General features: G+C 34.8%; 2 protein-coding genes and 1 non-coding gene across 5 annotated transcripts; all 3 read left to right on the top strand.

Moving 5' to 3' along the window:
* Positions 1-10,271: 10,271 nt before the first annotated feature.
* On the top strand, positions 10,272-11,029 carry LOC125206772 (uncharacterized). The gene has a single exon (XM_048105996.2). The coding sequence runs from the start codon at positions 10,323-10,325 to the stop codon at positions 10,809-10,811; it is 489 nt and encodes a 162-aa protein (XP_047961953.1). The 5' UTR covers positions 10,272-10,322; the 3' UTR covers positions 10,812-11,029.
* Positions 11,030-11,646: 617 nt separating this feature from the next.
* On the top strand, positions 11,647-11,718 carry TRNAP-AGG (transfer RNA proline (anticodon AGG)). Its single transcript has one exon. It is a non-coding gene; the product is annotated as a tRNA-Pro (tRNA).
* Positions 11,719-18,706: 6,988 nt separating this feature from the next.
* Positions 18,707-21,543, top strand: LOC125205965 (uncharacterized). Of its 3 annotated transcripts, none has more exons than XM_048105200.2 (7): positions 18,707-18,920; positions 19,637-19,926; positions 20,404-20,475; positions 20,578-20,645; positions 20,729-20,879; positions 20,992-21,072; positions 21,147-21,543. In XM_048105200.2, exons 2-7 carry the CDS (start codon positions 19,681-19,683, stop codon positions 21,306-21,308), a joined length of 780 nt encoding a protein of 259 aa, XP_047961157.1. In that variant the 5' UTR covers positions 18,707-18,920; positions 19,637-19,680; the 3' UTR covers positions 21,309-21,543. The 3 variants fall into 3 exon arrangements, with proteins under 3 accessions (XP_047961157.1, XP_047961158.1, XP_088916944.1); XM_048105201.2 differs by lacking the exon at positions 18,707-18,920 and adding an exon at positions 18,931-19,043; XM_089060818.1 differs by lacking the exon at positions 18,707-18,920 and adding an exon at positions 18,991-19,022.
* The last annotated feature ends 364 nt before the right edge of the window (positions 21,544-21,907 follow it).

Genomic DNA, 21,907 nt, shown 5'->3' with positions numbered 1-21,907 from the left:
TTATATAACTGACGTGTATGAACATATGATTATAAAGAAACAAAATTGATATAATCATTTACATAGCGATATGGTCTTATCCCATGTATTCAAGCTCAGCCACATATCTCCCAAATTTTTTTTTTACAAAAAAAAAGTTCATAGTATAATAATTAGCATAACGGTGTGGTCTCATGGATAAGAATGACAATAATCAGTCCTTGAAATAACTACTACATCTTATTAATTAAACAAATTTGAAACTATTAGGTTCCAGCTTGTTTTAGTTATTTTGATGTTTCAACAAATTTTTATTGGGCTTTAATATGTTATTATCCAACCAAATTAATACATTACATGACGAAATCAAAAAAATCTCCCAATGCATTTCTTTCGAATTTAAGTGTCAATGAGTTTCGATATTAAAAAAGAATTAGAAAAATGTGAATTAAACTAGTTTTAAACTATGCAGTAATATTATCCCGCCCATTCATTAAATTTTTTTTCAGACCACTTTGATCTTTATTGTAGTAATACTGATAGACTGACATTTTGCACCTTTTTTAAAAAAAAAATTATTATTTTTTTCCTTTTTATCGTATATGATTGAATTTTTTTCAGCATGAGATTTAAAAAACACTCCCTCCGTCCATCAAAAATAGATATAGTTGTGTATGACACGAGTTTTAATGTGAAATTGGTAAAGTTAAGTAAGAGGGATGTAAGAGATGAGTAGTGTTAGTGGATTGTAGGCTTCACATTATTATTAAATGTTTCAAAATTTTCATATTTAGAAAGTAGTCTAATGTTGGTGGACAAAATGGAAAAAATTACCTATTTTTGTGGATGGAAAGAGTAATATTGAGTGAACTGCATAAAAGGTCCCTGACTTTTCGACTTGTTGCACCGTTGACCCCTAACAAAAAAAAATCCCACTGCAGGGGTCTAACAAAAACTAAATTCACAAACCAGGTATTTTCGGACAATAACACCCCTAAGCCCTTGAAGGGCATTTTCGCCCATTTGTTGCACCGCCTCTGCATGTTCACTGCAACATGCAGTGATGCTGACAGACAGCCCCTAATGATGTGATGGAAATGTCAAATCTCTCATCTCTCTCACTTATACTTGTGCGACGTTTGGCTTCTCACACGCAGAATAGTGTGAAATTTTTTGTTTTACCTGAAATGAAATTTTTTTGTGATGAATAGATTGAGGGAAATATTAGAGAGGAAATAAATTAAATCACTTATTTTCACTTCCCTCCAATTCACTTTCACTTTTAGTCCCTCCATTCCCTCCATTCTCTCTCTCACAGACGCCATTCATCAATGCCGCCTAAACGAAAATGAACTGCTACCGGTGGAGCGTCCTCGTCCTCGTCGCGGCGGAAAAAGCCTCCGGCACCGCCGCCCTCGTCGTCGCGGCGGAAAAAGCATCCGTGCCCGCCGGCGTCTTCGTCTCCGTCTCCGTCTCCTTCTCCGTCTCTGACTCCATCTCCGTCTTCGTCTCCGCCACCGTCTCCTAGACGCGGTCGTCCGGATGTATTCGACGTCGACCCAGAAACCTGGGACATCCGCAATCCTGCGTTGGATATCTTTTACCTAGAAGAAGAATACAGTAAGTTCAATTTTATATTTCACAAATCGGTCACGTACCCAATTTTGTGATTTAATTTAGGGTTTCGAAAATTGTTAGTTTTGGGAATTTGTTTTGATTACCTTGTGTTCTTCGGTGATTAGGGTTTAGGGCCTAATGTGACATTTGTTGGATTAATTTTGGTAATTTTTTCTATTTTTCTAAGGGGACCATCCTGGGAGGTTTTCCGTTGCATTTCATCACGGTGGTTCACTCTTCGAAATCAATGGACAGAAGAAGTATGTTGGGGGTCACTTGACATTGTTTGACTATTGTAATATTAACCAATTCGAGCTATTGGATCTCTCCAGTATGGTGTTAAGGTTGAAGTATGATAGGAAAACCGTCTGCGAGTTCTATTACGTTCATCCAAGGTATAGTGGTGATTGTATGGGCGTTGACATACATGGTGAGCTGATGCCCATGACTGACGACCCACATTTGGCCGCTTTTCTCGAGGTTGCGGCTACTAGCACAAAGCTAGTTCCCATTTACGTCGTCGAGATGACGGCGGCGGCAGCCTTATTGAAGAAGCGGAGGAGTTTCTAAAGTTTGTCAAAGATAGGAAAAAATCCAAAGTTGTGCTTGAGGAGATTGACGAGCCTGAAACAATTATTGTGCCCAAACCTAAACCAACAAAGAAGAGAGAACTGGCGGCTGAGTTGAAGAAAACAGTGTCACCATTGTTGATGCTTGAGTGGTACCCTAGGGATGTTGAGTTTGAAGAGTTTTTGACCAAAAGTTTAGAAGACAAACGTCGGGAATGGAAGAGAGAAGAGGAGGCAGCCCGTAAAAATTTGGAGGAAGCTTTTGCATCATGTAGGAGTGCAGAAGGAGCACAACCCGAAGCTGTTGTGGTTGCTGTTGATGAGCCTGATGCAGTAGTAGGAGACGTAAATGCATGCCTGCAAGAGGTAGGTTGATGTGTTGTTTGTGATTTCTGAGTTGCATTGCAATAAATATTGTAGGATGTCACTGTTTTTGGTATGCTTTTGTGATTTATGATGTTTTGTTATTGTAGGATGTCACATTTTCAAGTAAGTCAACTGGGCAGTCATTATCTCCACTGCGGCCATCTGAATCACATACTCAATTTGAGGCTGAAGCCGACAAAGATGGGCCAGTGGTCCCTGAAGAAGTGGATGAAGCTGGGCCAGTTGTCCCTGAATACATAGCAGAGGTTACTACTCAACTATATTTGTGATTTCTGTCTTTTGTTGGGTTTGCATCTGTGAATAATCTTTTTTGTTCATTGTAGGTTGTAGTTCCAATGGCCCCAGTTGAAGAAGAGCCAAGAACAGTTGAAGACGATGTATACCAACCCAGCATGGACTTTGTTGCAACCCCAGCGGTTTGTCAACCGCATCTGGAAGTTCCCACCGTGGAGAATGCTGATGTCAGGCTTCAATGGTGATGTGCAAGATGGACCAACTGTAGGAGTATCTGAAATGCCGGATGTACCACATGCTGCACCGGAAGTACATGATGAGCCGGAACTAGAAGCACCAGAGGAGGTTTACATGCCATCGTTCGATTATGTTCCAGACGGCTGCCATCTGCACAACGAGGGACCTCCGAGTGATGATGAAGATGAGGAGATGGACCATTTTATCTCGTTGGCACACATGTGCCGAGATGAGCAGCTGTTTACGTCGTACTATGAATCCATATTCCAACAACAACATCCGGGACAGGAGCAACAGAATGTCAACCAGTGTGAGGAAGCTGAAGACGAGTCTGGAGAAGGTGAACACCAGATGGGGGAAGGTGAAGACCAGGCGGGGGTAGGGGAGAAACGGCGGAGGAAATTTTCGCCTTATGTGGAAAAAAAGAAGGCGATAGAGAACCCACTATGCGAAGATGAGATTGTGGATGAGCTGCAAGATCTTGATGACCTTGAAGACCTTGAAGATTTGGAGGGTTTGAAGAAGAAAGGCATCAAGTATACCCCGTTCAAGCTCAACCCTAATGAGATCCCGAATTGGAAGCCTGGTCATGTTTTTAAGCATAGAGATTTTTTGTTTGATGTCTTGAGACAGTACGCAATCATGACTAGACGGCGGGTGCACGTGAAAAGAAATGACGGCGACAAACTACGTGCCGTTTGTAAAGGGCAAGGGTGTGAGTGGTATGTATACTTGAGGAAGCTCGAGACAAACAACGTAGCAGATTATGTACTGATGAATATGCAACGGGATCATGCGCACACATGCTCCCAAGTGTTGGATCAGAAGTGGCTCACTGCAAAGTGGCTAGGTGAACGGTACATTGAGAAGATCAAAGCCAACCCTCACATTCCACTTGCGGCTATACGGCAGTGTGTGGATGAAGATTTTGGCCTGAAGATCGGAAGGATGAAGGCATATCGGGCCAGAGAGCATGCACTGGATGGCATATTCGGCTCTGCGGCAACCCAGTACAAGAACCTGTTCTACTACAAAGCCGAATTGGAACGGACACACCCTGATTCCAGTGTACACATCCATTATGAGAACACGAGGGATGTTGGCGCCGTGGGCCCGCGATTCCTGAGGTTCTACTGTTGCCTTGGATCATTGAAGAAGGGGTGGACGCGGTTATGTCGGCCAATTATCTTCTTGGACGCGTGTTTCTTGCGAGGAATGTACAGAGGGCAGCTAATGACAGCAATGGGAATTGATCCCAACAATGGATGGTGGCCGATTGCATGGGCTGTGACCGATGCGGAGAGCTATGTCCAGTGGAAGTGGTTTCTGGATTATTTGGCCGACGACCTCGAATTGCATGCAAATGGCCCACGATTTGTCTTTATGTCTGACCAACAAAAGGTATTTACCTCTTTTGTGATTTCGCATTTACATATTACACTGGGGATGTGATTAAAGTTTAGTACTCTATCTGTGATTTTAGTCAAACATTTAGTACTGGATGTGTGATTCAGTGGTAATGGTATTGTGCATTGACAGGGGCTTGCGAAAGTGATTCTTGAGGAATTCCCACAAAGCGAGCACCGCTTCTGTGTTCAGCACATATACAACAATTTCAAGAAGAGATTTGTCGGAGAAAATTTCAAAGAACGTTTGTGGGAGATAGCCGCGAGTACAACCCTTGAACATTACTTGGACAAGATGGAAGCTCTGCGGATTGAGTACCCTTCAGCACATCAGTGGCTTACTGGGGTTGCTCCCAAAGAAAAATGGGTGAAGACTTTTTTCTCCCCACATACTTGTTGTGATGTGCTACTCAACAACATTTGTGAGACTTTTAATTCGAAGATTGCATTGGCGCGAGAAAAAGCTATTATCAGTATGTTGGACATCCGAACGAGTCAAATGGAAAGGCTTCAAATCAGAGGCCAGTGGATCAAAAGCTACAATCACGCAGTCCCTCCTGTTATCAAGGAGATTGTTGACAAGTGGTACGCGAGGACCTCTTCATGGCGAGCTACATGGGATGGAGATACTTCGTACCAAGTATCAGGGCCATGCGCGATTTTACATGCTCTTGCAGACTATGGCAGCTAACAGGGATTCCATTTACTCATGCCATCGCAACAATCAACAAGAACGGCGAGGATGTCATGCGATATGTCTCCCGCTATTATCTGAAGTCCACAATGACGATGCTATACGAGAATGTCCTTTACCCAATTAATGGGGTTGACAACTGGCCCAAGAGTTGTGATGGTGCATTGGAACTGGCTCCTCCTAGGACAAAGCGACAGCGTGGACGACCGAAGAAATTGTGAGGAGCCCCAGATTCGTCTTCATGCGGACGGAGGTGAGTCACTGCGACGAACCTTCATCATGAGATGTCGCCGCTGCGGCCAAGAAGGGCATAACAGGAGGACTTGCACCAATGATCCACGGACAGATGCTCGTGCTGAAGTTGGGGAGAGTTCGCATCAAACTGGGTCGCGTACGACGGATACGAGGGGGAGTAACTTGCCCGAAGCGGATCGCCGAAGCCAAGAGGTAGTATTCACTACATATCAGGCTCTCGCATAATTATACACATACGAAGTGCTTTATATCATATTTCTTTTTTTTCTTGCAGCCTAATGTTGCCGATCTGGGACCTAGCACTAGGGCCGCCAGAACAAGGGCCAGGTCTCAGCCTCAGCGTTGTGGCCGCCGCGGTGATCAAGATTGAAGCAACACTGGATCAGTTGCAAATGGCAAAACAATCCTATAACCTTGATGGTGTTTGGTGGTTTTTGATATGGTATTTTTGTTAAACAATGATGGTGTATTTTGGTGGCAAGGATGAACTTATATATTTTGGTAGCATAGCAGTGATGAACTGATGCTTAAAACTGACAGTTATTAACGAATTTGAATGTGATGCTAATGTTCATGAGTAATTTTCATCTTTGTTGGTACTGATTGAGGGTTTGGGAGTGTTGCTTCAAATTTGAATGGTTAACCTCAGTCGTGATTTCTGAAAAACATGCAAACTTCATCCGTGATTTTTGATACTGTGTGTCCTCATATGTGATTGTTATCCTATTACCTGCTCTGTTCAGTGATTACAAATGTTTTTGTGCAGTTCAGTGTAATTATACAGTAAATGTTTTTGTGCAGTTCAGTGTATTATATTTGGTGTTCATCATATGCAAAATTTTACAAATCAACAGGATAAAATAATTAGATAACAGAAGACAGTAGCTTTGTTACAAAAGTAGGTTAACAAAAGTAGAAGGATAATTAGATACCATACATTTGTTACAAAAGTAGAAGATAATTACATACCATAAATTTGTTACAAAAGTAGAAATATTACAATGCATAACAACACGATTGTGAATTTAAACCTTCGGGATGTTTTCATTGTATTAGCGATTTTCAGTGTCAATGCTCCACACTCGTCAGTTTTCATTGCCAATTGTAACTTCAACGCTTCGCACTCCTCACTTTTTTTGTGCAATTTCTCTTCAAGAACACCTTCAATTAACGATTTCGCTCTAAGCTGAGACTCGAATTGGTCTCGTTCAAGTTTCACTCTTTGAAAGTAACTGTCTTGGCTTGGGGACAAACCCGCATCAACCCATCGAAAAAACTTGCAGTCATCTTCCTGCACAACAGAAAACTTTGTGATTAAACTTTCTGCCAACAAAATTCCTTTGAAATATTGAATACAATACAAGATGTTAACCTTCCATATACGACAACGATAGTAACGTCTACCCGGGTTAGCAGCCGTCCTAGATATCACAAGCTCCGCCTCAAGATCGTGATTACAGTTCACAATTTCAGGACGAGGCCAATTCCAATTGAAGCTTGACCCGTAAGATTGAGAAGAAGAAGAGGACATTGCAATTGGGCCTGAATTCAATTCAACATAACATAATTCAAACCAGCTGTAAACTTAATTCAAAAGCAAAAAAACAACAACACATGAAATCCCCAAATAATAAGCTTAAATCCAGTCGCCCAACTTGCCAAAATTATTACCACAATTGCAAAATTAAAATGAATCATATGCTAAAAAAAACAATCACGGTTCACTTTTTGCCTATCGATTTGCCTAATCGGGAAGTAATGGACTGTCAAATTAAATCCCCTAAAATTTGCAATGTAGATAACCCAGAAATCTGAAAACCCTAAACCCCTAATTTGCCATGCTAATCGATTTGGAAGCAGTTCACTCTACAAAAAATTAAACAGAACCACACTAACTCGAGTATGGGATGGCGATTCGTGGGGTTCACAACACGACGACGGAGAAAAAAAAAACGGTAGACAAAGAAGGACGAAGAAGGAAGGAAGAAGAAAGGGGATGGAGAGAGATAATTTTATACATCACAAAATCACTTCGAATTTGAATTCAGTCGCGTCGCCTGAGTCATCTCTTACACACGCCACCTAGTAGTCACTTCATAGGGGTGCAGAGTGGCAGGTTTCATGGATAATCGGACGAAAGTGCCCTTCCAACCATTTGGGCAATTTCGTCCGAAAAATGGCAAAATATGCAAGGTTTGTGAATTTAGTTTTTGTTAGACCCCTGAAGTGGGATTTTTTTTTGTTAGGGGTCAACGGTGCAACAAGTCGAAAAGTCAGGGACCTTTTATGCAGTTCACTCAGTAATATTTAAATTAATATGAAAAGATAAATTAAGAAAGATAGATAATATAAGCCTGAATAAAATAAAAGAAATTAAATAGTACCCCGTATATTTTAATTAAAAATAGAAAACCATTTATAATACTAAGATTTAAAAAACAAATCAATCATTGCATGTCTGAATTTGTAGGGGATGATTGCGTGTCGGTAGTACATTGTTTTCAAGTTTTCACACGCAAATCCTTAATTAGATAAAGAAATTGTTTCCTTCACCCCAAAAGGCCAAAACCATTTCCTTTATTTATATCTTTTTCACCAAAAGACGAAACGTTACACAAAGTTTTCCTTCACAATAGAAATAATTGAAATGGTTTGATCCTAAATACGTCAATTTTTTCTGTATTTAGCAATAATTTAGGTAGCACCACCCAAAAAATGAGAAGCTTCCACTCTTCTCTTTCTTCAACAAACAAAATACTAACTTTTCGTGTGAATGCCTTTTCGAATTAGCGATGATTGTAACTCTTTAAGGATTCATTTTCGCAACAAAGATAGTTCACGTACTCAAAGTGCAACCAGTGATGTCCATTAAGAATTAGCCGACATGTTAGTGTAATGTTATTTTGCAATTTTTGCAAAAATTAAGAAAGGGTGAAATGTGGAAGAAGAAGATATTTCATCCGTCCATGAAAAATAGTCTTATTTGTCAATATCATAAATTTATTAATGATAAATTGATAAAGTAAGAAATAAAAAAAATAAATAAATAAAATATAAGAAAAAGATATAATTATTTTCATCAACACTAAAACTTTTTTAATCCTTCAAAGATAAAGCAATATGCATCAAAAGTTAATACATTCAATTTATCTTTCTCCCTTGAGGATTCGAGGGCATTTTTTTATCAAAAAATTCAAAAGTATAAACATCCTATCATCAATATAACTATATTAAAAATTAAAACCGTGTAGGCAAAGTTTTAGACTTTTAGTGATTGAGAACTACAATTGATAATGATTAATGAATTAACATTACAGTCTCTTATTCTCTACTTATTTAACGAAACAAAGACTGCGGTGGGACCCAACAATCTATATACATTTATTAGGGATTTGGACACAAAGGATTCCTCAATTTATGATTAGGAATTGATTGTTTATTATCCCTAATAATTTATATTCTACTCCTAATTATATTCTACTCCTAATTTATATTCTACTCCTAATTTATATTTACCCTAAATTTATGATAAAGGATAGGGAAAATAATATTTTGCCTTTATAGACTTCATATGAATAAATATTTTATACGACTTTTAAAATTGGTTTAATTTAATATTTTCACCGTGCACGAAAAACAGATAAGATTGTCATTTTAGTCCGTCCAAAAAAATAGACTAAGTTCAAAAATCAAAGTTTCTAACCGATACTAACCCTACGCATCATTCTAAATGTAGACCATACACTACACTAACGCTTATTTCACTATCTTTTTCATTCTCTCTTACTTTACCAATTATACATTAAAACTCATATCATTCACTATATTGTCTATTTTTTTTGGACAAGGGGAGTACTATACTCCATTGTATTATAAACTTATTTTTTTTAATGTAATTTAGAACCTAATAAACATTTATTTTAATATTCAAAGTATTAATAAGAATAAAGCTGACACACACTTCATTTGAAAGTATCAAATGATAATAAATACATTAATATTCATGTTAATATTATGCGCACACTTAACATATCAATTGAAACGGATTAAACTATCGGGTCACCTTATTACTCTTAATAATAAGAACGATTAAGTTGGGATTCTAAAACAAAAATCCCTTGTTATGCGTGAAGAGTTTAGAGGGGTAGGATCGATTCCAATTATTTTTTTTCGGTTCCAATTAAAATTTAGAATACTATTGATAAATATACATAAATTTGTATACATAATTAAACTTTTTATATTTTACATTAAAAATTAGTTTATAAATATTGATTGATTAAAAATAAATTACATAGTATCATTTTACAATTATTTAAAAAAATGAAATTTACTTAAATATTTGCACATTGAAGAAAAAAATTATTCTTTACTAAACATTTCACTATCCATTAACACTACATTAATTATTTTGTTATGTTTACTTATATTTTATTAATTTTGTATTAATACTCATATATCTCAAAAGTTACATATTTAAAAGAGAAAAGAAATATATAAAATAACATAGACATATTTTAATTATTTATATACCAGTGTAACAATATGGAGTCCATCTTATTAGTAAATAAACAAATAATGAAGAGTATTTAGATAGTGTGTGTGAATTTATTTGTATATACTAATAAGAAGAAGCGAAGAGGAATACGCTGCGAAATCAGCCGTGACAGAGAAAACGGTTCCTTCCTTCCAAATATCGCCTTATTGACAGCCTCATTTTATTTAATTTCAGTATATATAATTTCCACAGCGTCACGTGTGAATGTGAACAAATTTGTACATATTTTATCCCCCATAAATTCATTTTCCTCATTATATTTAATTAATTCAACAAACCCCACACATAAAAAGTTAAAACACACGCAAATACCATTTCCCATCCTTACAGTTATATATACACGCCTAAATTCCATCCCTTCAGCTAGAAACACAGAAACAGAAATCATGGGGAATTACGCCTCCTGCGCCTTCGTCGCTCCCAAGCTCAGGAGTCCTAAATCGGCGAGGGTCATCCTCCCCAGCGGCGAGGTCCGCCAGTTCCGCAATCCGGTCAAGGCGGCGGACCTCATGCTCGAGGCGCCTAATTTCTTCCTCGTCAACTCCAAATCCCTAGCCATCAACCGGCGATTCTCGCCGCTCGCCGCCGACGAGGATCTCGAGTTCGGGAACCTCTACGTCATGTTTCCGATCAGGCGATCGAGCTCCGTCGTCACCGCCGCAGACGTCGCCGTGTTCCTGATGGCGGCCAGCTCGGCGCCGAAGCGGATCGCCGGTGGCAGGATATCTCCAGAGGCGGAGGCGGAGGCAATTGAAACGGCGTCGTCGAGTGGATTGGATTTGGAGGCGGTTGCGCCGGGGTATCAGTATAGGCTATCGGTTTGCCGATCGAAGCGCCCGGGATTGGATACGATTCTAGAAGAGCCTGTATTTTAATAATAAAAATTGATTTTTAGTTAAATTTTATTTTTAGTTTAGGGTAGATTAGTCTTTTTTGCGTATTTATATTTGTTTTTGTTAGAATGGGGGTGCGTGATTTATGGGATTCTCATTCGCATTAATTCATATCGGATTGGAAATATCAAATATGAGATGATTTGTAGTGTAATGAAGTTTAGAAAATTATTCAAACGCGTTATTTGGTGTGTGTTTTATTTGAATGGGTTTTACACTTTTTTTGACCATTCCCACAAAATTTTGGCCATTCAATATCTCAATCCGGTTTTTGTTTGATATGTCATGCATATTGTATTATTGGTTATAGTTAAATTTGAAGGAAAAATATATATGTGAATGTGACATCTCGTTAAACGATAAGCTATTCTATTAATGATACTAGTTGAGTTACACGTCTGAAGAGATATAAGTACTTGGTAAATACAGTAGTAGGTGGAGTATCACCATTGTGTATTTCCTGATCTTCTCATTTATAAGTTGTAAATACGGATTAGGGGAGGATTGCTTTAAATGATTAGAGATTAGATTCCTTAAAGTTAGAGCTGTGTAGTAGATTCTACCGTACTAGAATTGCATAAACTATTCGATATGTATTTATTAGTATATCCGTTAACAAAATGAATGTAGATTCTTTTATAGACAAAGATGAATATTCGGATTTTACAGTTATGTAATTTGTTTGAGATTAGACTGAATCCAATTGATTGGTTCAACTACAACTCCAGAATATAGTGCGACCGTTTTGCTGAGAAAATAAACAAAATGGTACGTACTATCGATAGTAAGTAAATACTTGGAAAAAGTTAAAGCAAAAGGGCATTTGGTCTAGTGGTATGATTCTCGCTTAGGGTGCGAGAGGTCCCGAGTTCAATTCTCGGAATGCCCCACTCATTATTTTGTCCAAAATATATTACACTTCCAATAATTATTTTATACGTTCAAAACACTGAGTTTATTTTACTAAGAGATTAATTCAATTTTTATACAGGTCGTGACTAGTATCAAAATAAAGTGAAGTAGTCTTGGTTGGGCTGGAAGAGAAGAGATTCGTTATAACAGAAAGGGTTTGAAAAATCTTTGATAAATAAGAAGTAGGGCATGGCCCAAATTTATCTAAATCATTATCATTTCAAGAAAATTATTCCAAACTGAGAATGAAATTTTTTTAGTTAAAATTGCTCCAAACTGAATCATTTTATAATAAAGTTATGAAGTTTTTTAGTTAAAATTCTAGACCTAAACTGAGATGCACTTGTTATCATAGATGGAGCTTAAATCATCAATTTCACCATATATATTTAACCTCTTAAAATAAAAGAAAGGTAGATTTTATTTTTTTTCGCGTTTTTGATTTTGTATAATCTATATGTGACACTCCACCAGTGAAAAACACATATACGTATAAGTATAACTATATAACTAATATGAAAATAAAGTAAAAAGATAGAGAATAACATGTGTAAATATTAATGTGTGGATGGAAAGAAAATGATGGAAACTAGGAATATGGAAAACCTAAGCAATGGTTGTGAAAGCTATATGGACAAGTTGGAATGAAGTAAGAAGAAAATTATGCATCTTGTGTTTGTTTACGTCGTCGTATTTGGGTGAGTAATTGTAATTCCATTTCCATCCATTTTTTTCCACCTTTGTAATCATATTTGTTGAGTCTTTCTTTCATCCTCAGCTTTCCTATTCTTCTTCTCAAAACACTCATATTTGCGTCCACTGTGTTTCGAGAATTTTCTGTCAATTTTAGACATCAAATAGAGAGGGATCGAGATTCATTTTTTTATACTATGTACGTAGGGCAAGGCTACCGTATAAGCATATAAAAGTCAATATCATTGTATCAAAAAAATTACTCCCTCCGTTTCTTCATAGTTGAGGTGAAACTTTTCTAACACGGAATTTTAGAAATAAATGTTGAGTGTGTTAAATAAATAGATAAAAAAAGTAAGAGAGAGAATAAAGTATAAAGTGAATAAAGTAGAAAGAATAAAGTAAGAGAGAGTAAAGTAAGAAAGGAGAAAAAATTATCATAAAGTAAGAGAGAGTAAAGTAAGAAAGGAGAAAAAGTTATCATATATGAAAACAACTCAACTATGAAGAAACGGAGAGAGTAATTTTTTGTAAATAAAAAAATATATGCCCAAATTCAAATAAACAATACAAGTAGAAATGGGGTCATATTTACAATTAGTTGTAGGCTAGAGTACAACATGATAAAGCGTGAAAATTGTGGGATCTGGCTTGTGGAATAAGTTGTACCTTGAGGCGGCAAGAGAAATAATGGATTTGTTGATTTGCAAAAGCAACAGCAACTGAAAGGAGCCATGCCACGCATGTAGTATATAAAATGAGTTTTTTGATCCAATCAGCTCTTCTAAATTCTAATATTTCCTCCGTTTCAATCATGTACTCCATAAAATGAATAGTTTAAATAAGATTATTGTAAAGGTGTTTCCACGTGTATTGGTTAACTGTATGGACATTGGACGCGTATTTATTTTTGTGATGATAAATTTTGCAACTATTCATTTAATCACTTTTGTCAATGTGTTGGAAAAATATTGTGTGAAAAATGAAAATGAATGCATGGTTCATCGTCGTTAAATCACTATGCTAATTTTAAGTAACTATAATAAATTAAACAGGTATTATAAAATTGTACATTTCCAGCATATTAATTTCTCCCCTGCACCCATTCCCAATTGTCATATTAAAATTATGAGTGACGAATAATTATGATGTCATAATTTTCCATATTGGATCAGTGGGCCGAACTGTTATATTTGGGCTTTTTTTTTTTATTTGAAATTTGTGTGAGCATTTTTTTTAAATCTTTCATATTCAAGTTCGACCCTTTATTATTATAACCAAAAGGCTAAACCATACACTAATAGAGATCAATTCATAATTCAAATTTAATTTCTTAGACATAATTCTAATTTTAAAATTTAACTTTTTTCTGAATAAAATAAATAATGTTTTCTGTTCTGAAATGAGCAATTGTGGCGTATCATAGAACACATATAAGATAGATTATAATAATGGTGATGTACATATAAGATAAATTCGTGAAGTTAGTAATCTTAGTAGTTGTATGACAAATAGTAGTTGAATGACAAATTTGTTATTAGAATTTGTGAAGTTAATTAGTGTTCGAATTTGCCAATCCTTCTGTACCGTCGACGCAACTTAGTTAGATATCTCAAACTGGAGTATAAATTAGTTATAAGTTAATTTTTTATTACTTACGGTGACTAAAAGTAGTGGACATTGAATCATACCCTTCCCTATTTCTATATCATCACTTCCAGTCTTCCATAATTGACTTCTTTCTTCCTTGTTTTTTAATTTTACTAGGAGTACTTTTTATTAATCCACCCTTTTTAAAAAAATATAGTCCAATTATGAATGACAAATGTTTTGATAAATAGTTTGTAAAGAGTCAGTTAAAAAGAAAAATATGGATAAAATAAGAGATAAAACTAGAGAAATAATATCAAAAGATTCTACAAAAATAGCGATGTGACTGATTTTGGTAGACGGAATAAAAAAAAAAAATTGAAGTATTTGTAATGAACTTACAGAGGGAGTACTACTTATTTTGTTACTGTTAAAATACAGATTTATTGAGCTTTCATCTATAACAGAAAATGATAAAGAAGTAATACCTAAAGTTGGATCATCTAATTACCTGCCCAAATAATAAAGAAAGGCATCGGCCAATGTCCACTTAGATTACACATATCATTTACGAAATTATTAAGTTATTAAATTTCCAAGAATAGGCAATTTCCTTATCCAGGAATCTCGAAATCCACGGTCAACATCATCTATGTGATTCCCCAATATAATTCCGCAGATTCTAAATTGCAGGTTGTTCAACCGAAATATATTATTCAAGATAATATTCAATATTTATAGTACATAATCGTCTAGATAAAATATTACTAATAATTATTGTAATTATTTCAACCCTTGTTATAGCTTATTTTTATTTTTAGTTTTTCAGTTTCATTTTTGTCTTATGTATAAACGCCATATGATAAAGTTTTCTAGTTACATGAACTACAATTGTCATAAAAAAAATATTTATATATATACACAAATACATTTTAGATGCAACCGTAAAGTGCATTAGTACTATAATTTGTGATTCAGTTGAGTTGTACATAGATTGAAAAAGAAAATTTCTAACTGATCATGTTACAATTGTTATACGTAATCTAATTTGCGAGAAAAATAATGATTTCATAATCATTTCATTAAAATTACTATGTATTTAAATGAAATAAGGAAGGTGGCCAACCAAACCAATTAATGATAAACCTAACTCGTCATAACAAACCAAACCCTCAAATTTTTGGGTTTTGAGAGCGATGGATCAAATTTCAATTTCTAAATTTATCGATGATAACTGTCCCAAATGCGCCAACCAAATCAACTTGAACACGTTTAGTTTAGTTTAATTTAAATGAATCGCCATCGTCATCGTCTTTAAATTTTATTTAATCAGTCAATGCTTTGTGGCCGAATTTGGACGGAAATATAGGAAATGGATTTGAAATAATCTCTTCAACATTTGTAGACCGAGAGATAGACGCGTATGTAATTACTAATTAGGATTTTGAAAAGATCAAATCTTTCAATTCAACCAATTCAACTCGTGACCCACTAAAATGTGACTTAATTACTTCTCAATACGATTTTTAGAACTTTCTTGAACACCCCAATCTCAATAGTAAATTTTATGAGCAAGAAATTATAAATATATTTCATGTTCCATTCATGAAATTGAATCCACAATATAATCTCATTATAAGACAAGAAATCATGGCAATTCCTCCAACAAAATTAATCTCAGCTTCAAATTCATTTCTTGTACTAAGTAAAATTTTACCCTTACTTTTTCACAAGAATTCAAGCTCTTCAATTAATGTTTTGAAGCAATTATTAAGGCATTTGAGTAAATTAGTATGTGTTTTTATGTATACAAACTATCATTTCAACCAAACAATTTTTTTTTTTGACATAATTTATCTTTACTTGTTCCATATTGTATCTAGCTAACAACCGAACGACATCTTAAGAGACTTATGTTTATTTTCTTTGTTTCGAGGTTGAGATATGATTTCCTTTTATGCATACAAATAGACATTTGCTTTGTAATTTTTGATAGCTTTTTGGATCAAATATAATCATAGTTTGAGTGTGAATTCTTGAGTTAGTTGTTCGTTAGATCGTAGATGTTCAAATAGATGTTTGTCTAAAGATTCGTTTAAGGAGTGTGTAAATATATATTTAGAGTCTATGATGATGATAACAATTAATAAGACTGTGTTGTTTTGATATTCATGGAAAAATAATAAGTAGTAGTATACAAGTAAAACACAATTAAGATTAAAATTTGAAGTGTTTATCAATTTCGAAGAAGTATTTGTAAGTCAAATTGCTTGATTGATAGCGCTCTTGTTCTAACTAGTTAACTATCTACGGAGTACTACAAAATTACAAATTTTACTAAATACATAATTAAATTTTTTAATATGAATATTTGCTGACAAAATGTTGTACTAATGCACGTCTCACGCTTTTTTTTTTTTGTGATGTATATTTACTAATTACTAGTGTTGGGAAGCATGTATTATGCAACAAATTAATCATGGAGTGATAGATTGCGTAGAATTATGATTTTGTTTTGTCATTAATTTTATATTATCGTTTATAGTGCCGGACACAATATATAGTACCTTTTAAATTCTAGCTGGATAATGTTATATTTTGTCCAAATGTCTACAAACAATTATGTAGTATTAAGGGTCCATCCGTCCATGTGTCCATGATTCAACATTGAATAGAATAATTCAATGTATTTTGAGAAGGGAAATTCGTGAAAATAATACAACACATATTAGCGTATGAACAATATATTACACCTTTTTGTATTTATGTACTATTTGATATGATAAGATATTTTAATTATTAACTATAGAAATTCAATTTAAAGCGTAACGTTTTGCTGCAACATACGTTATGTACAGTACAACTAAATCATTCCTTGAAGATATAGATTATGTAAATCATAACCAAGTAAAGAAAAGGTTAGTCATCTTGCTTGTTTATATAAAATTGACGTGGCTCCTTTATACATTACATTCTATTTTTTCCTAAGACGACGGTTGATTTATTTTTTTCAGGAAATGAGCATCAGAAGCTATAGTTTATCCTAATAAAACAAATTATTTATCAGAGAATGAATCGTCGACTTTAATTAAAGATGAAATTAATTGCTAAGTAAACCACCAATTGGCCACTAGAAAAGTAGATAATGAGAATCATGAGATAACTGTACTGTCCAAAAAAATGCATAGAAATTAAATAAAAAACGGATTGCAGTACGTACTAATCAATAAAATTAAGTTCTAGAAATCAGTTCAATTATTATAGTAACCTCCTAATCAATATCATTAAATAATGATTAACACTCCCCTCAAGAAAATATATTAAGTTAGAACTTATTTCACTTTATTAATTAAACTGATAGAGATCTTTCGACGCTGAAATTTAATTAAGCATCTGAAGACGTTATATTAACTTCGCTTCGTAATTAACTAAGTTCAAATCTTTTAACATAACGGCAAGTGGGCAATTGTTCCACTGCCGCCGTTAGAATCTCCACCAAAAAGTAAATTAATTCACTACAAAATGTATATTTTTGAGCTTGCATCATTTTTTTTGTTTGTTTTAAAGTTTTTTTCTAAAATTTACATATATGAATTATGGGTTTTTTTAATGTATACTTCACCCAATAATTCCAATTAATTAAATTAAAGTTGATGCAGAATGCATATAAAATATAATAGCCTATATACATGGTAAAACTGTGTTATGACAATTTATAAATATACCAACTTTTGATATTTTCATTTTTACTGAACTTTGTTTAATTTCTAAATGTATGAACTTGGTGAATTTTTTTTAATCCCACAAATATTTTTGATTAAAATAAACCTAACATGGATTAGTTATTACACATAGTATCATATTAATGATCCACGAGGTGAAATATAACAGTACAATATATCAATAATAAAATGACGCTTGTATTCTTAAAAAATACTATAACTATCATTTTATCTTTTGTCAATCATAAACAATTTACATTCTTTTGAATCAGGTTGATGCCAACTCTTTTTTCAGTTGTACACATTTCTTTTGTGAAATACAGACTGTAGCTGTTTTGTGAATTGCTCTAATTTTAGTTCTCTTCTAAACTTTATTATTAGTTCATCTATTTTGTGGATAAACAACTCTTTTATGAATTGTATTAGCCTATCTATGTTTAATAGTACTACATTTTAAATGAAGGACATATTTTATGAGATATTATGCACTGTGATATTTTTTTTTATCATTTTTGTCTTTTAAATAGACTATTAATTCTGACATTATTCTGATTTATTTTAGCATAATATGATTTGTGGGCATAGAGGGATTAGATACAATAACGTGAATCTTCTCACAAGATTTGAATTTGGCTCAAACTGTAATTTATTAGCTATGTGACCACTTCCAACAAATACATTAACTTCAACTTAGAAAAAGTTAGTTGTAGAGGAAATTAGAAAATTGAGAGAACTAAAAAATGTCAAAAGTATTTCCAGGTAAATATACATTTCTGAAAACTCCATTAAATTGATAAAAAAAAAAAAAAAAAGAACTCCATTATATATTTAGTAAAATAAGATTTGATTCTATATTCATTCTTACAAACGTCGCTAGTACAGTAATTATTAATGGTAGGGACATGCTTGAAAGGCTCGTTGACACTATTCTATTCTCGGACTGATTTTCATTTTCCCAATTGTTTTTTCCCATTTTCTGAACATAAAAAAAGCTCTCTCTTTATTCGCGTGCGCGTGTGTATATATATGTTCAGGAGCATGATTGCAAACAACAATTTGTTAGTAGTATTTGTATTTGAACAAGAAAATTTTGAATTACATTGAACACTCAATCTGTTGCTTTAGCTAGAAAAGGAGAGATTTCTTAGCTTTCAGATTATCCGATACCCTTCTTGTAAGTCTCTATTTCTTTTCAATGTATATTCTCTTAAAGTCCCTTCACTTTTATTCCAATTACCCTCCGAATTCTTCCAAAGATCACTTTTTTATCTTCTGGGTATCGCTCAATTTGCCGAATGTGTGATGTTTCTCTTTTTTCTATTTTGTAGCATGTTTTCTGAAATTCTCACAATTTTTGGGGTGTTTGTGTTTTGTAAGAAAGATAAACATCACTTGTTATATGCGTATGCCAATTCTGTATTGGGGCTTTGTTGAATACGTTTCCGTTTGCTTGAATTTGTGAATCTTGGAATTGTTTGTTTTGGTGTTGTGGTGAATTGGGTTTTTGTTATTTTTGGTGTTCTTTGAAGAATTTGGTTCAAAGGGTTCCTTTCTCTTTTTCCTCTTGAGGAAAAGAAAGAGACTGTTTTTAAAAAGAAATAAGATTAAATAATTTGTAGAACATGTTTTTCTTGTCAAGCCTATTTCGTTTCGTTGCCAACATTGGCAATTGGCTTTCCACGTCTTGACATTATATTCAAAGAGTTTGGCAGTTTTATTGAAGATATTATTGTGTTATTCAACTATACTTAAATATACACTTAAATTTTGGTTGACTAGCATCACAATTTGAATTCAACCTATTAGCCCTATGAGCCAAAATTTAGTTGTGTAGTAGGTGTTGTATGTGGGAACTACTTTGGTAATGTTGAAGCTATTGTGTTGTTATAGGTGAGAGCTTGTTGTGCGAAAAGCCCCTTTGTATTGACAGAAAAATGGGGGATCACTTCGTGTTGCTGGTTGATCGTTTGCTTACTGAGTCGACTCTGGAGGCTGCGATCGAGAGTGGATTGAAGCATGCAGTTCCCATCACTGTTGATGAAGAAGCAATTGACTATTCGTACCAGAAAGATTCTGAGGCTAGCTTGTCTCCGAGAAAGGTGGTCGAGTGCAGGATATGCCAGGATGAAGGTTTTGATTCGAGCATGGAGGCTCCTTGCTCTTGCTCTGGAAGCTTGAAGGTTAGTTGCTGATCATCAAGAATTTGGATGTTTATTTATTCTGAAATTTGTCATTTTAGTCACTATATTTCTAATTCATATTCATTTTACTTATTGATCAGATTATTTATTAATTTGAATGTTTGAGAATTCTTGATCATGTTTCATGCTTGTCATCCAAGATGAGTTTTTTTCATTGGTTTCACTAGGCCTTAACCTTTGATAAAGCTGATGAGTCCAAATAGATGTGTAGTAGTTTCTTTCGATCCCGTTCAAAATTGAGACATTCATTCAAGCACACTTTCCATGTCTTTAGCTTAGAGAATATAAAGTTTCATCGAAACTGGCTATGCATAAAGGAATTGAAGGCTCACTTGAATCTTGTTTTGTCTTGCATTTCGACAAGAAAAGTCACTTGCCACTCTGTTATAGATACTATTTTGCATTTTGAATGCTGGTTATGACTACAACGTGTATTCTCAATTCGCCTTTTTTCAGTATGCTCATCGTAGATGTGTACAAAAGTGGTGCAACGAGAAGGGTGACACCATGTGTGAGATATGCCATCAGGTGAGTTTATATTTTCTCGTTCTTGTTGATTTCGTTTTTCTGTTTATACTCGTGATATGTGTACCCTGTTTACCGACTTGTGCATTTGAATTCGTGTTGCAGCAATTCAAGCCAGGATACACTGCACCGCCCCCAATTTTCCGTTTTGGTGGACTTCCTATGAACTTGAGGTACCTCTCAAACTTCTATGTGCATTAGCGTATAATGATCTAGTATAGTTTCTTTCCGCTAATATAGATACGTGCTTTATCAGAGGGAATTGGCAAATTGCCAGAACAGATTTGAACAATCCGCGCATTATTGCAATGGTCGCTGCTGATCATAGCTTCCTTGACCCTGAATACGACGAGTACGCTGCTTCCACATCGCGAAGCATAGTCTGCTGCCGCACAGTAGCCATAATAGTAACTCTCTCTCCCTCTCTCTCCCCAAACAATTAAGCAAAAGTTGAGAAATCGGAAAACAAAATCTACTAGCGTGGTCTTGTATTTATCTTCTTTGTTCGATTTTGTGCAGTTTATGGTACTACTGATTATGCGGCATACTCTTCCAATAGTCATGAGTCGAGCAGGGAATTATCCTCTCCCAGTGATCATGGTAAGTTGTAACACATGAGAATCAGAATCAGAAATTGAAAGAATATTTTCTCATATTTTCAACCTATGAAACAGCTGTTATTGCTGCGAGTTGCTGGGATTATTCTTCCAATCTACATCATACTTAAAGCAGTTACCTCCATCATACGTCGTCGACAGCAGCAGGTGGCGCCTGCACCCGACGTAGAATCGAGCCCGTTGCCTCTGAATCAGCCAGATTTGAATGCAGTCAGTTGAAGGGCTCAATTTGCCAATAAACTAGCCATGGAAGTGCCAACCGCCTGCTGAGGTGGAATTTGCTCCGGCACATTTCATGTTTTATAACTTAAAATGTAAATTTATCAAGAAAAGAAAAGCAAAAGGCTATATTTGAGGTGGGATTTTGATACACCTCTGGAAGAAGCATTTGTACAGAATACTGAAAATTGGAATATAGAAAAAAAAAAAAAACAAATCTTAATTTGTAAATCTGTCGACAGTCAGATTCCTACTTTCTTGCACATGGTAACTTGTCCTAAGCCAAGTTATGTAATCCATCCTACGATGAGATTCAGTTTGAAATGTATAGAAAGTAGTTGGCGACTTTCGGTAAATCCTAAAAAAGTGGTTGACGACTTTAGTAAAAAATTTATACTCCTACAATAATTGCTAAAAGTTATAATTGTGAAGCGCTAAACAGTCCAGCTAGGATTGGGCCATGAATTTTTCGGCCCAACTAATTGACAAAGTGGGCCGAACAAAAATAGTAATACTCCCTATAGAAACATAATTATCATTATCCCTTCAAAGAAAAATAATTATCAACTGCTGCAAATTATCGGCATCGAATAATACTA

This window comes from Salvia hispanica, chromosome 6 (genome assembly GCF_029641045.1).
Source record: "Salvia hispanica isolate PSC_SH4W2 chromosome 6, Shi_PSC_v1, whole genome shotgun sequence".
Classification (NCBI taxonomy): domain Eukaryota; kingdom Viridiplantae; phylum Streptophyta; class Magnoliopsida; order Lamiales; family Lamiaceae; genus Salvia; species Salvia hispanica.
Note: the sequence above shows the minus strand (reverse complement) of the source record. Positions and strands in the feature narration are given on the sequence as shown.